Source organism: Catharus ustulatus, chromosome 14, assembly GCF_009819885.2.
Source record: "Catharus ustulatus isolate bCatUst1 chromosome 14, bCatUst1.pri.v2, whole genome shotgun sequence".
Taxonomy (NCBI): domain Eukaryota; kingdom Metazoa; phylum Chordata; class Aves; order Passeriformes; family Turdidae; genus Catharus; species Catharus ustulatus.
Window position 1 is genome coordinate 12,671,031 of NC_046234.1, and position 15,681 is coordinate 12,686,711.

A 15,681-nucleotide genomic window follows, 5' to 3' on the forward strand; every position below is an offset into this window, starting at 1 on the left:
TTCAAACCACATTTGTTTGCTTGCTCCATATTTCTCATTGTCTATGCTTTTTTCTTTTTTTCCTGGTAAAATCCTGGGAGAAGAAAAGAAACTGCTGACCTTCAGGAAGTTAGCCAAGCTGAAGTTGACATTCCTAGACTCCTCAGGGATCTCATTATAGCGGATGGTCACGTGAGGAATGATGGCCAGCAGCAGGGAGTGCAGGGCGTGCTGGTAGGACTCAGGGAACCTCTGGCCTCTGGGCAGCTGAAACCAAGAGCACATCCCTGCTCAGTGCTCCAAGCCAGCAGCTGGGGAGAACTGAGCACAGGTACGAGTTCTTTAGCATTTGTTTTTGTTGCTTCCTAATAAAAGAGTGACCAAAAAAAGTATTGGCTGCAACTGCAGTACCTAGTAACAGAAAAGGAGGCTGCACAAGCCATAAGAGCTTCTGGAATTTTTAAATTACAACTGTAATTGTATTTTTACATTTAAAAAAAATTGCATTAAAAAAAAATTATTTTTTTCACCCTGAGTAAAAGGATGGAAAAAGGAAAATTGAAAAAGAAACTCAAGCTGTTCAGCTTGGCAGGTTTTGGTTTTTTTAAAATAGAGAGTCAGATAGCTTTTCAGAAAAGCTTTTGGAGGAGTTTGTGATAGTTCTGTAATGCAGCATTGACCAAATTAATTGTTACCTTGATTTTGTTTTCTTCCAGTAAGTACATTGCCATGGACTTTGCCAGTGCTTCAAAGAAAAACCACGAGTACTAGAATGAACAAAGAATACTATTACTTTTCTCAGAATGAATATGACTGATATTCCCTGATTTTGTGGGGAAGCACCTATGTGGGAGGGAAAGCTCACACCCAAATGGCTTTTTGTAAGCACAGCTTGTACAGCTGGCTTGGAATAAATGCCTTTTCTACCCAGAGATGTCCTGCCAGTCTTAGGGTGGGAATAGATTCAGCCCCTCTGCACCCCAATGCACCCTGAAAGAACCAGCAGAGTTTGGGGTGCAAGCCCTGCAGAAGCAGAGCAGAAACTCAGTTTGCCTCCCATGAGTCACCCTTCTGGTGTGGCTTGAGGAAAACAGGCAAAACTGGCAAAATGAACAGCCTTTTGCTGTCTCCTGCCATGCCCAAACAGAGGTTCCCTGCAAAAATTGATCTCTGTTTTAAGGGGAGAACCTCAAGGATGTGCATGCAAGGAGCAGCTTTGCCCCTGCAGTGGGTTTACATGGGTTAAGTGCTGGGCATTATACCAGACCCCCTTTTCTTCCCCTCTACCCTTGGCACCAAGCACTGCCAATACTTCACCTTGAGCAGCTTATTGATGGCTAGAAAATCTGCTGACTGCTTCAAGATGGTGGCCATGGAAAGCACCAGGATCTCATGGGTCATCTTCGCCTGCTTGGCACTCGGTTTCTCAGCTCGAAAGACGTACTGAGGCAAAAGAGCAGAGTCAGCCTGGGCTGCTGCCAGCAGGGAGGGCCCAGGGGCACTGTGTCACCACTGACCTTTAGGAAGGAGCGCAGGTAGTGGTCTAGACCTTCTTCGTGGCACTTGGACACGATGTGCAGAAGAACCCTGGGGAGAAATGCGGTTTGTGTTCAGTGGAAAGTTCCTCTGCCTGGTAAAAGCAGACAACACGTGTGTCCCGTCCTGTCAACCCCAAAAACCTCACTGCTGGCACAGCCTGATTTGCACAGGGACAGTTCTTGCAGGCCAGCACCCCCACACACAGCTCCTGCACCATCCTTGCTCAGAGCACTCAGATGAGTGCCCAAAGCCTCTTCTCCACTTCTGTGCTGGCCCATGAATCACTGACTTAACACTCAAGACTCTTTGCATGAGGAGGTGAGACAGAACATTGTCCATCATTGTTATAATCTGATACCTCCTTGCATTCCTGGAATTTATTCATTCTGGAAGCCTCCTTTTTTTGCTTTTACTTTATTTATATCATATGCTCTTTGTTACATGCACTGGATTATTTTGGGCTGCTGCCTTGCAGTGTGGGAAGGTCAAGCAGACCCTGGAGAGCACACAGTCCTCTGGACTCACTCCTAGGCAGCTGATCAAGGCAGCAAGAGTTTCCCCAGTCACTACAGGGGATTTACATTCCACTCCCAGCCAGAGGGAACAACAAATTATTGCATGTTGTCACATACTCCACAGCCCAAACCACAAAGGAGGAGTTTACAAGCCATTTATCAGATAAAGCGGGTTTAAAATTCCACTATGAAAATATGATGAGAAAAGAGATGCTATGAAACAGAGAGCTACTGACAAATGGAAAGAAACAGGTCAAGCTTTGATAAAAATCTCTGGAAATGAAAGTGGGAGCTGGTCACCCAACAGGTACCTGGGGTCACCTGTTTCCCTGTCCCTGCCCTCTGGTGCTTCAGAGTGGAATTAGGAGCTCCACAAAGGAAAAGTTCTCACGACCCAAATCACACAGTGCAGGGCTGTGACTGCAACAGGCACCACCTCCCTGGGGACCAGGGCTCAGCCTCCAAATCCATGGGAGCAGGATGTCCTGGGACGTGATGCACGCTCTGCTGTGGCCCAGAGGAGGATGCCCTGCAGCATCCCTGAGCACTGAGGCAGTGCCTTGGGTTTCAGCACATCCTGGTGCCAGGCAGGGAAGTGCTTTTGCTGGAGCTGCCTGCAGTGCCCAGCCCGTGCTGCCCTCTGGGGCACAGCTGGAGCTGCAGCAGCCACACCCAGCCCCGGGGCACCACCGGGAGCAATCCTGACACCAGGACTGCTGTGCTGGGAGGAGACCAGGACACTGCTCCCCACATCTGCTGACTGCAGCTGGGACACACCTGGGCACTCTGCAGCCTTTAGATATGACAGTAACTCGGCTCACAGATCCACCAAACCCTTTACCTTTACAGAAACAAACCAGGAGTGTCTTTAAGTACCACATTTTTCCTCACAAGAGCCCCACAATGCCCCCATGCCACCCACATGATCCAGGGGGGGGACAGCAGCAGGGGACAGCCAGTGCTGTCACCTAGCACCCTGTACTGGGAAACCAGACCCTGCTTTGCACTGTCACTTGTCACTGGGTAGCTCACCCAAGACTCACATGGTGCAGTTGACAGCTACTTCATCCTCCTGTGTCACGTTGGTGAGGACTCTAAATAGTTGCATAAGAATTACAGGTAGAAACTGAATCATTACTTGGATCTCCATGGCGTGCAAACACTAAAACAAATGTTCAAAACACAGACACTTTTAGTTCAACATATTGCAGATGTTAAACATTTACAGACATTTCTGTGGCAATGGGACAGGCATTAGCAAAGGCTTCAGGGTGTGGAAATGCTTCAGCCCACTCGAGGACTGGGCAGCTTGGAGTCATAGCAGCACTCATTGCCTCCTTCCAGCTGACAGATTCCAGCTGAAAACCTTCAGGGAGCAACATAAGTCACTCATGGCAGGTATAAATCTTCCTCTCAGCTATGCCAGCTATGACTTAATTAGAGGTCACATGCTATTATTTTATTTTAAAAGCCCAGAATTTAAGGTTGAAGTTTTGCTTTTAAGTCGTCTCATCCCTTGTGGCAGTTTTTTGAAGCCCCATTTTCACAAATGCCTTTGGAGCATGAAAAACTGCTGTCCAATGACTTTCAGAGAGACTTTCCTTTTCAAAGAGCATAGCCTGCTATAGAAAATGTAGTTTAAGGCACTTGGTGAAGGTCAGGATTGTCTCCTGCATATTCTTTCCACCAAACTCACAGAGCTCTTGTGCCTGAAGCTCATGATATGAATCTAGGAAAGACAGCATGTTTCATTTTCATTTTTCAAACCTGCAAATCTAATGAAAGGTTTTAAAATCTGTATCTAGCTATTTAAATTACTGAGATTATTGAGGTGGTGGTGGTTAAGAATCCCTCACTTGTGGTTAGCACAAACCTATCTCCCTGTCTGCAGGGTGCAGTGAGAGCGCTGGGACTTGGCAGGACTGGGACCTGGCAAAATGCTCACAACAAAGCCACTGTGATTTTAGTGCTTGGCTTCAAAATCTGCCATTATTTTTATTTCTTAACATGTTTATACATTATCTGACACACATTAAGTAACCCTGTGGTGATAGATCCCCACCACTGAAAGTGGAGCTGTTGCTACAGCACCATTCTCAAAACCAAGCAGTCACAGAAGGAAACATCACAGTAAATAGCCAAGAATAATATTCTGTGCAGAAGCCCTTGCTGGACCTGCTTCAAAGCCCTTACTCATGCTGCAGGGAATACCAAAAAGCTGGGTCTAGGTCATAGGTCACCACTGCTCAAATTTAACTGGTTGATAATCTCACGTATCTTTTTCAGCCTGAAAAGAAATCTCCTGTTTAGAATGGGCTTCCAGAAAACAAGGAACTGTGCTACTGTTTAAAGGGCTGAATCAAACCTAGAGCAGCAGGGGAGGAGAGTGTGAGTCCACCAGGAGAGAGCTCTGCCATGAGCAGGGCAGAGCAATGCTGACTGCTTGTTTTACCCCTAGTGGAAGGCAGAGGGAAGCAGCACACAGAAAATCATCTGACAAGATAAAATGAATGCAGGCAGGGACATGAAAAAAACATTTCATTTAAATACTAGCCCATCTGATAGGATAAAGCACTGGCCCAGCAAGGGTGTGCTCCCACAGGGCAGGGTTCTGGGTATTTGCTGACAAAACCTTTAAAAATACAAAGAAGCCCAGTGACAGGCACTGTTCACCTTCAGGTATTTAACAAGATCTCCTGGCACTTCCTTAGCTCCCGCCTGAACCAGCTGGCAGTAGTGGAAGAATTTGTGCAAGTGCATGTCCTGGAAGAGACAAACAAGTTCAATTCAGCAGCCTCAACATTTGTCAGCCCCACTTTGCCATTTGCACTTGGAAATCTGCTGACTTACCTGCAGCAGTGGGCCAGGTCCCCAGCAAACCCCATGTCCCTGCCAGTGGCACCTTCACTCCCCAGCTGCCATCTCCAGGGCTGCTCTCTGTCTTTTCCAACATACCCATCCACTGCTCAGCCCCTTCTCCCAGCTAACCTCCATACTAAGCACAACATTTCCAGCAGTGTTAAAATTCCCCTGTGGTTGTACTACCCTGAGCCCCAATCCCCAACCAACACTGGAGAACAGAAACCCTGTCAACAGCTGCAGCTCACAGAAACTGCCTCACCACCTGCATCACAGCCTCCTACTGCCCATCTGAGGCAGACTCTCCTTCCCATTACTCTCCCTCCTTCTTCAAGGTTAGATTTAATTACTGGGTTATTTAGGTCTGAAAAGCATCTGGAAATGTAATTTGGTGGGAAGTACAACTACTGTGCTGCTCTCAGTGCAATACAGAATCAGTAAATCTCCAAAACAGAATTAGATGCTGAAAGCCATTTGCTCTGAATGTAAATGTAGCTGATGACATCCAGCCAAGGGCATTCCCCCAGGAGCAGGGCTGACAGGAGGTGCCCTAGAGAATGTGCTGGGATATTTGCTGCACATCACATGGAACTTAGGGAAGTCCACCACTACCATAAGACAGCAGAACACACCAGGACTTGGTAAAACAGCCTGAACTGTTTTCAAAGGGAGACCTTTGAAATAAGGACTGTTTTATTGTGTCTGCTGTTCATTGGGAACTTTTAAATAAAAAAACTTAATAAAAAGTCTAATACCAGCTTGGACTTGACAATCTTAGAGGTCTTTTCAATGTTAATGATTCTACAATTTGGGGAAACCTCTCACATCCACCAGTTATCTCTTTTGCATCACTGAAGCAGGTCATTTGCTCAAATGTTTCCTTGGTCCTGCTATTGCAACTGGCCAAGGAAACATCAGCCTGTCCCTAGGCTCATTCCATCACACAGTTATCTCATCCAGCCAAGGAGCAGATCCCTGCAAGTGATCCCAGCCATGCTGCTTCAGAAGGATCTCAGTGCTGCTCTGCAAACCAGGTACCAGGGCTCTCTTTCCCACACCACCTATGGCTTAGCTGTAGTAGAGACACAGTAGTTTCTTCCTTTGCATTTGTGCTGGAAGGTTTTAAGGTGTTTGACTTACCTGGGTGTAAATGGTTGAGTCCAAATGGATTCTGATTTTAAACAGTGGCTTTGCTCCATCCACCCACTTTGCATCCACGCTGGGCTGCTGTGAACAGACAACATCCAAGTACTTGGTTTCAGACTGTGGTAGGAAGGTGGCTCTGTGCAGACACCTGGTCAGAAGGTACTGGCTGGGGTGGAAGAAAGGGTTCAACAAACACCACCTCCCCATGAAAACATGCACACAGAGCATGGGCTCCCTCTCCTGCTCTCTGCCATCTGCAACAGCCCAGCCCACCACAGAATACCCTCTGCAATCTGCACAGCCAGAGAAAAGTGGACTAGAAGGTGTCCTGCCTCCCATCCCTAAGAACTTCAAGCTTTGGGGGTGCTCTGCAGCAGAGATCTGTTCACCTGAGCAAAGCACCAACAGAAACCCAGAATTTGCAGTGGTAACAAAAGCTGAACCTTCCTCTTCCTTTTCCATTTAATCCCTTTTAGATGGCCTTCCTACCTTCCGTGAGTCAGTGTCCCCAAGGCCCAGGTAGCCAGGGGGGAGGCAGGAGGACACGGGCAGGTGCCGCTCCAGGGTGAGGATCCGCCCGTCCTTCAGCAGCGGCGCCCAGGAGAACCCCACTGCAGAGGCAACCATGGCAGCAGGTCAGCAACACACTGGGGACATGGCCAGCTCACACAGAGCTCTGTCAGTGTGAGCACACACACACTCTGGTACATGCCCAGCTCACAGAGCTGTGTCAGAGTGAGCACACACACTCTGGTACATGCCCAGCTCACACAGAGCTGTGTCACAGTGAGCACACACACTCTGGTACATGCCCAGCTCTCACAGAGCTGTGTCAGAGTGAGCACACACACTCTGGTACATGGCCAGCTCACACAGAGCTGTGTCAGAGTGAGCACACACACTCTGGTACATGGCCAGCTCACACAGAGCTGTGTCAGAGTGAGCACACACACTCTGGTACATGCCCAGCTCACAGAGCTGTGTCAGAGTGAGCACACACACTCTGGTACATGCCCAGCTCACAGAGCTCTGTCAGAGTGAGCACACACACTCTGGTACATGGCCAGCTCACACAGAGCTCTGTCACAGTGAGCACACACACTCTGGTACATGCCCAGCTCACACAGAGCTGTGTCAGAGTGAGCACACACACTCTGGTAGATGCCCAGCTCACACAGAGCTCTCAGAGTGAGCACACACACGCTGGTACATGCCCAGTTCACACAGAGCTCTCTCAGAGTGAGCACACACACTCTGGTACATGCCCAGCTCACAGATCTGTGTCAGAGTGAGCACACACACTCTGGTACATGGCCAGCTCACACAGAGTTGTGTCAGAGTGAGCACACACACTCTGGTACATGGCCAGCTCACAGAGCTGTGTCAGAGTGAGCACACACACTCTGGTACATGGCCAGCTCACACAGAGCTCTGTCACAGTGAGCACACACACTCTGGTACATGCCCAGCTCACAGAGCTGTGTCAGAGTGAGCACACACACGCTGGTACATGGCCAGTTCACAGAGCTGTGTCAGAGTGAGCACACACACGCTGGTACATGGCCAGCTCACACAGAGCTGTGTCAGAGTGAGCACACACACTCTGGTACATGCCCAGTTCACACAGAGTTCTGTCAGGGTGAGCACACACACGCTGGTACATGGCCAGTTCACAGAGCTGTGTCAGAGTGAGCACACACACGCTGGTACACGCCCAGCTCACACAGAGCTGTGTCAGAGTGAGCACACACACTCTGGTACATGGCCAGCTCACACAGAGCTGTGTCACAGTGAGCACACACACTCTGGTACATGCCCAGCTCACACAGAACTCTGTCAGAGTGAGCACACACACTCTGGTACATGCCCAGCTCACACAGAGCTGTGTCACAGTGAGCACACACACTCTGGTACACGCCCAGCTCACAGAGCTCTCTCAGTGTGAGCACACACACTCTGGTACATGCCCAGCTCACACAGAGCTGTGTCACAGTGAGCACACACACTCTGGTACACGCCCAGCTCACAGAGCTGTGTCAGAGTGAGCACACACACTCTGGTACATGCCCAGCTCACAGAGCTCTGTCTCACCTCAAGAAGTCCAAACCTGCAGCTGTGCAAGTGGCTTCAGCAAGGATCAACACCAGTGTCATTAAAGCACCTTTTACCTGGTGAAAGAATCCAGCCACAGCACAGGGCAGGAGTGGGTGTGAGGGCAGGAGCAGTGTGTGAGCCATGGCTGTGCACCACGATGAGGCTCCTTTGAGCACTGCATGAAGGGAGAGGCTCCCCAGCCAGTGGGACCCAGGTGTGCTCATGCCTTGTGTTGGCAGGATCAGCCCCTGGGACCCTGATCTCACAGCAAGATTTTATTGATGACTTGCCTGACAACAGCACATTTGTGCAAGTCAAGTCAGGAACACACAGGAAGAGCTGTCAGACTGCAGCACAAATCTGAGCTTTAATATAAACTAAAACCATGGCGTTTATTCCATTTTAGACCTGCAACTTCATATTAGGTTGCTTTTAGAAAAGAAAATTCACATAGATTGGTATGTTAATCACATTTTTTTCATGTCCCTACATTTATTTTATCTTGGGCTTTTACACTCCAACAGAAGTAATTTAAGCATTGAACATACCTTGAGTTTCAACGGTGTCTTGTTTTTTCGATGTTGCCTTTGTATTAATTTCACAGCTGACATGATAGAAGGTGAAAAGCAAATGATGCTTTTGATGGAGGTGAATTGGAAGCTCAATTTTAATCTAAAATGATATCATGATAGATCAGACTGTATTTTTAGTTGTGGAGTAATATTTTAGTTCTATTTCATTTCACAAATGTTATGTTGTATGCAGATACACAAGACACATTCTTACCCATCTTAAATAACTCCTAACATTTTCATCACATTTGCAACATTACATATTAATGGGGGTGTGTGGTTGGAGTGCACAAAGCGTGACAGTAAAGACAGCAGAAAACAAACTGACATTAAAAACTGACAAAGGCTCTGGCTTTGCTGAGCCCTTCTGCTGAGGCAAAGGGCTGCTGATATCTTTACCCATATTTCACCCAGCCCTGGAAAAAGAGGTATCCTGAAAAGCCCCTTGGCATTGTGGCATCTAGGAAAATCTGCTGTTTGTTTCCCACACTTTGCTTTTACCTCATCATAGAACTCTGGGCTCTGGTTGTGATGCAGCACAGCAGCATATGCATTTGTGGTCAGCAGAGGGCCCCCGGGCTTGCCATATATGCACTGGAAACACAAAAGAAGAGCTGAATTCAGGGTCCTGTCACCCTAAATCAGCTGGCCAAATTACACCAGTGATCATGGAAACTCGGTGCTTTTCTCCTGCCCTGCTCAGCCTGGCTGGTACAGAACACCCAGCAGTGGCCACACGGCAGCCCCATTAACAGGTAACATCAACCCACCTTTAATGGCCTGGCATCAGCTTCATCTGAATCCCTGAACTCAACACAGACAGCAATATTCCTTGCCTGAAATGGGGGAGAACAGGAGGATGAGCAGCAGCATCACCCCAGCCCACACCAAGCTGGCTGCAGGTCCCTCCCCAGTTCCCTTCCCAGATCACTGCCCAGGTCCTTCCCAAGATCTCTCCCCAGCTCACTCCCCATGTGACTCCCCAGGTCCCTCACCTTTGCAAACACCTTCTGGTTCTCATACTTCAGGTGCAAGGGGTAGACATAGAGATGGTTTTTATAGACAGTGAAGGGGTAACAGTATTTGGCAACTTCTGGGACAAGCTCCTCCACTTCAACCGCAACGTCCTCACAGCCCTTCTCAAAAGGTTTTATAGGAACATAAGAAGCTGTGAAACAATCTGTAAGAGAATAAGAACAGAAAAAATTAGGTCCACTAGAAAAGCCTTTCAGACAGGAGATTAGCCTACATAACCTGTGACAGAAGTTGCCAAAAGCCCACGGAATAACACTGAACATATCACAAGTCCTTTCTTTGTTTCTGTTTCTTTAAATGCAAGGTAAAGAATTACACTGACCATGTTTGTAAAGCCCTACAATGTTATGGATCAAAAATGTCATATGAGATTGGTGCAAAGGCAGGCAGCTGGCTTCCTTTGGATTTAGGATGTGATGGCCAAACTGTAAAGCAGATCAATCCCTCAGTTAATCTCTGCACCTGGACCACATCTCCTCCACAGAAGGCATCAGAAAGACTTACAAGTCAGTGGTTGTGCTGAATTACTCATTTCTCATAGCAGCCCTTGTTAATGAAAGAGTAAAATCCCCCCTAAAAGCATCAACTCCTGAGGCTCAGGTCATCAGCATTTATGTTAAGATCCAAGATTCTTACTTGTGAAGTCTAGTGGGATGTCTTTGATGATGATATTTAACTGGGCTGGAATGACTTGCAGCTTTGTCTTCTCTGGTCTGTGTTAGGGAGAAAGGAACAAGAGTGTCAACCTTGAAAGTTCAGGTGCTGAGCAAATCATCAGCATTTTCTGCTACCCTCCAAGTATTTCAGAAATTGTCATCTCATGCTTACACTTGACTGTTTAAAAATGTATGTTAAAATGCATGCCCAGCCCCTGCACCAGTCTCTCACACTTACTTCTTATACTCAGCTAAAAGCTTCAGCATATCTTCATTTGAGAGTTTGCCACTGTCTTGCTTGTACAGGGGCGAGAATTTTCCATCAGCATCAAGAGTGCCCTGGGAGTCTTTGAAAACTGGTCTGCAGAAAAGAAGATGTGTATTTTCCAAATGCTGGTAAATATACAGACACTATACAGAGGTCTTTGACAGATCTGAAAGGCAGTTCATCAGGCAAGAGGTTCACTGGCCTGTGACTGCTCCCAGAACCTCAGACCTGACTGCTCTCCCACCCTGACGTGGTGCTTAGACCCACCCAGGCTGCAATATGAAATCACATCATTACCCATTCCCCCCTCTCCAGCAAGGTCAGGACACATTCAGCCCACTTCCAAGCTTGGTCCACAGCCATAAACATCCTTCTATCCCCTCTCACTAACACCAAGTGGTAAAGCATCTCCCCACTTGCAATGGGGTCAGAGCACAGAAATCCTCCTAGGAAAGGAGTGCGCAATAAAAACCAGTTTGGGGACAGGCATCAACTTCCTCCTGAAGCCACAGCAGGAGATTGGACTCTGCCCTGGATGAACACCAGCATCTCTGCCCTTGAAAACAGTGGCTGTCTGAGTATAGAAAGAACATTAAAGCATCTCACTCCCCTTCTGTGCAAACACTTTCCTCTGAAACCCACAGGGAAAATGTTCCAGGGATGCAGAGCAACACAGCTCCCCACACCAGCCCACTCAGCTCTTTGGAGCTGCAGGAACAAACCTGAAGCCAGTCTAAGTCAATTCCCACCCAGAGCCCACTATTAGACTGAGGGTCCACTTGGAAGAGGGCTGAGTGCTGGCTCCCAGGATCCAGCTGCACCCCAAAACCACCATCCCAACGATGAGCAGCCAGCACCACAGGAACATCCAGCTCAAGAACACACATGGCAAGTGGTACACCCCCAAACTCCAGCCCACTGTGACAGCTTTCTGTATTCCCATGTCATTCCCAGCCCTTTTGCCAGCACCAAAATACAATTTAGCACTAGGAGGCAGTAGGTGATCTTGCCTTCCTCTGAGTGAGATTTAAGAGAGCCAGCACTGACATATCAGTCCCAGTAAAAGAACAGCAAGGGAATGGGATCACTACCTCCAGCCATTCCCAAGAACATTAATTAAAGCAGAGTTTAAGATAGAAAACAAACCCTGATTGCCACTGCCAGGCTGGGAAACCCTCTGCTCTCATCCTGTCCCTAGCAATGGCTAGTGCCAGGAGGAAATTTCTGCAGTGATTCCCTTGGTAGCATGGGATGGTGTATTTTGTCCCCAGGAATGTCCTGCCCTAATAGCAGTAGGTACAGGTCAGTAGGAAGGTTACTGCCTTCCCAGTCCTAGAACTGTTTACTTTTTAATATTTTGTTTCTAATTCTAGATAGAGCATTTCAGGCCAATCCCAGTTCTTTCTTGGGAGTTGGAGCCAAACTCTGCTCTCAGCTGCAACGTCACTGACTTCAGTCACTTGGCCCTTTGCCCAGCTGTGTCCCAGGTCACTCCCAGCAGCAGCAGCAGCAGCACAAGCAGCACAAGCAGCAGCAGCAGCTCCCACTGTGGCACAGCCCAGCCCGAGGCACTGACCTGGCAGCCCAGCCGAAGGGCATCCGGTACTGCCCCAGACGGCTGCACACCTGCTTGGCCACCTTATGGACCTTCTGGGCAGTCTGCAAAACATGAGAGAGGCAGGTCAGTGTGTGCCAGGACCCTGATGCTGCCCCAGAGCAGCAGTGAAGGGTGCTGCAGCCTCCAGGGAGGAGCATCTCTCGGTCTGCTCCCCAGGCACCAGAGCAGCTGACAGACAGCCCTGTCTGCCACTTCCCACCACCTACAGCTGGCACCTCACAAAGCAATAGCAAACCCTGTGGGCAGTCATGTTAAACCCCCTCAGGATTGAACTGTCAGGATATTAGTGATCTATTTGCCAAAGGGCATCAGTTTATTTTCCAAAACTGACTGCAATTGGCTCACCCTATACAGACTTACAAAGTGTGCCAAGGGAATGCCACCACTACCAGGTATTCTGTAATTGACTTTTCAGGAATTAGTCTTGACTGGCTGCAACAAGGCAGCATTAGCTCCACCTGAATGCAGAGACTGATGCTGGAGCCAGCAACAGGGCCTCTCCCTTGGATGTCAGGAAAAATTTCTTCACTCAAAGGGTTTTCAACCATTGGAACAGGCTGCCCAGAGAAGTGGTAGAGGTATTTAAAATACATGTAGATGTGGTGCTTAGGGATGGTTTAGTGGTGGGGTTAGTGGTTGGACTCAGTGATTTTATAGGGGTTTTCCAAGATAAAGGAATCCATGATTCCATGCAGACACTTCATTCTGGGGATGAAGTGTCCCACTTTTTCCTGCCAGCCCAGGCTTTGGCTTGCTGAAGTGTAATGGGAAAAGGTCTGGCCCCAAATGCTTGGCTCTTTCTAAAAATCCTCTGCCTCTTTCCTGGGGAAGAAATCAAGTCTCCCAAGACAGCCCAACTGAAGCCAGCCTGGGAACAGTGCAAACAGAATGGACAGAGACTGTATTTGCCAGAAAGAAACCAAAGAGCTGCAGAACAAGCCATGAACAGCCCACTCTAGTCCCTGCAGCAGCAGATAGCATCCCTCAGACACTCCCATGGCCCCAGGCAGGCAGTACCTTCCCTGGGTCCGAGTTTTTCATGTAGGGCTCCACACAGTGGGCAATGCTGCCCTGCAGCACCTTCTCCACACGGGCCACCAGGAAGATCTCAGTGTGCGGGTTGGTCACGGAGAACACCCCCTGAAAGAGAGAGGCAGCAGCTGTCACCCAGCAGTGTGCACTGACCATCCCACTGCCCTATCCACACCCCACACCCCTGCCCTGGGCATGGACCACTGGGGCTCACCAGGGAAACTCTCCCTGGTGCTTTGCCTGGCACTGCCAGTGAGCCCTGCATGGCAACTCTGACACCAATCAAAGCCCAAGAGAAAAGCTGGCTTCTGGTCACCACACAGTGATAACAACACACTTCAAAGCCACTGGAAAGCCTCAGCAGTGACACAGAATGAGGAGAAAGGGAGAGAGTCACCTGTTTGATGTAGTGCAGGCAGGACTCAGGGACCCCATGCACAAAGCTCTGGCCAGGACAGTGTCCCTGGGTGCCCTCTGCTCTGGGCTCCGAGTTATCCTGCAGCATCTCCCGGACACAGGGCGGGTTCAAGTCCACGTGGAAGTCAGCTGAAATCTTGCAATTACTTTTCAGGTCAAATAATGCCAAGCTTAGGAAAAAAGGCTCAACCTGGAAATTTTATTGAATATGTGTGTCATAAGAAATGCACAGCACAGGCTCAAGAATATCAACATGCACTTCTTTAAGGAAACTGAAACCTTCTGTTTCTGTTTGTTCCTTCAGTTTGGTACACCAGCATTTTACAGAACTGTGACACACAGTCCATGTTTATTTGCTTTATAAATACACAGATCCATTTTTTCCTGCACCTTCTTGCATTTTGATCCAGTCAGCTTGAACAAAGCCATATGAAATATAAAGAATGAGAGCCATATGATTTGTACATAAATGGTGAAGTACGAAATCAGGAAGAAAATATGAACTCAATTTATTGGAGCTGTTTATCATTTTGCAATAAGAAATCAGCTTAAGAGTGTTTATGATCACCTGCTAAAGATCACTGTATTTATTTTCCAAAGTCCATCAGCTTTGGATGGCTCAACTGTGATATTCAAAATGTTCCTCAGGTGTTATCCCAGGGAGGAAAGTTAGCTCTCCCAGCCAGGAGAGCTCAAATACAAAGCTGACACTGCTGAGGAAATGCATGTGCAAAATCTGCCAACTGCTTTGTAGCTACTGACCTTGACAGCACCAGGCAAGTGGCAATAATTCATGTATTTCTAATTCAAACATCCTAGTAGGATGCATTCATGGAAAGATAAAAATGCAGGCCTGAAGATAAAAGTGCAGCATGCCCAAGACATTCCAGCATGACTTGGAGGCATTACATCAATGCTGAAAATGTGCTGATTAAGTCTCACTCTGGATCTGATTGAGGAGGGATAACAAGAATCTGTGCTATTAGCAATGCATCCATCTGCTGGGAATTACTGAGCCTGGTGTTGTGTCTCAGAGCTGCCAATACGAAAACATCACAAAAAAGCCTTTGTGATTGTACCAGGCATCAGACAGGGCAGCATCAGCAGAGATGGGGCAGTGCTGGTGCCTCTGCCTGCCCTGCACCCCTGCAGAATGGGCTGGCTCCAGAGCAAGCACAGGATGTGACAGCAGGGATTTGTTTTGGGAGGAAAGACTGGAGGAGACTGGTCTGTACAGCCCAGCAGAACAAAGGCTGAGGTGAGATGTGATAGCTGTCTACAGACATCAGAGACTCAGAAAATACAAGAGGTTTCAGGCTAAGTCACAACTTTGGCACAATAACAAAGGCATATAATAAAGTAGCTGTGAATAGGGTTAGGCTGGGAGTCAGAAGAAGGTTCCAGAACAGGGAAATCCCTTACCATTAGAGGAAATGAAATAAAACACAGCAATGAGTGGTTTAGAGATGGAGCTTAATTCTTTACCATCAGGACTTTCACAGGGGTGCAGAATTTGGCAGACGCACACTCCCCATTCCCTGTTTCCCAGCAGTCTGAGTTTCTGGCAGGCTGAGGTATGTCAGCACAGACCCTGTCCCCAGACCCATTTTTGGAACACCAAAATACCAAGGCAAACAAATCCTGCAAAGACTCCAGGCCAGCAGTCACCACCTGCCCAGGTCCCACTGGAGCTCACGGCAAAATGGGATTGTTTCAGCCACACAGATTAATTTACCAAGGTATTTTCTTGCTGGAGATAGGAAAAAAAAGACAAAGCAGGACATGCTGGAGCTCCCCTTACATTGGTGGGTCCTTCTTCTGCCCTGTCACTCAGCTGAGCGAGGAGGTTGAGGGAGAAGTCCTGGCAGCAAACCACAAAGCGCCTGCTGCACTTTTCCTCAAAAGGCTTCACATCTGGCTCAATCCCTGAGAAATCGAGTCTCTAGACAGC

At 48.2% G+C, this 15,681-nt stretch overlaps 1 protein-coding gene across 4 annotated transcripts in view; it reads right to left on the reverse strand.

Moving 5' to 3' along the window:
- The window catches only part of DOCK11 (dedicator of cytokinesis 11), a 77,487-nt gene that overhangs the window by 33,758 nt on the left and 28,048 nt on the right, over nucleotides 1-15,681 (reverse strand). For 3 of the 4 annotated variants that reach the window (XM_033072248.1, XM_033072251.1, XM_033072250.2), the window contains exons 11-28: nucleotides 15,532-15,672; nucleotides 13,711-13,920; nucleotides 13,299-13,421; nucleotides 12,240-12,322; nucleotides 10,634-10,756; nucleotides 10,376-10,452; nucleotides 9,700-9,884; nucleotides 9,475-9,540; nucleotides 9,206-9,298; nucleotides 8,681-8,804; nucleotides 6,528-6,649; nucleotides 6,033-6,119; nucleotides 4,707-4,796; nucleotides 3,077-3,195; nucleotides 1,497-1,566; nucleotides 1,297-1,422; nucleotides 675-746; nucleotides 100-246 (exon numbers count right to left, since the gene is read on the reverse strand). In XM_033072248.1, coding sequence (XP_032928139.1) covers nucleotides 100-246; nucleotides 675-746; nucleotides 1,297-1,422; nucleotides 1,497-1,566; nucleotides 3,077-3,195; nucleotides 4,707-4,796; nucleotides 6,033-6,119; nucleotides 6,528-6,649; nucleotides 8,681-8,804; nucleotides 9,206-9,298; nucleotides 9,475-9,540; nucleotides 9,700-9,884; nucleotides 10,376-10,452; nucleotides 10,634-10,756; nucleotides 12,240-12,322; nucleotides 13,299-13,421; nucleotides 13,711-13,920; nucleotides 15,532-15,672 — 2,058 coding nt within the window. The remainder of the gene's footprint in view (nucleotides 1-99; nucleotides 247-674; nucleotides 747-1,296; nucleotides 1,423-1,496; nucleotides 1,567-3,076; nucleotides 3,196-4,706; nucleotides 4,797-6,032; nucleotides 6,120-6,527; nucleotides 6,650-8,680; nucleotides 8,805-9,205; nucleotides 9,299-9,474; nucleotides 9,541-9,699; nucleotides 9,885-10,375; nucleotides 10,453-10,633; nucleotides 10,757-12,239; nucleotides 12,323-13,298; nucleotides 13,422-13,710; nucleotides 13,921-15,531; nucleotides 15,673-15,681) is intronic. The other variant, XM_033072249.1, reaches the window with a different exon arrangement.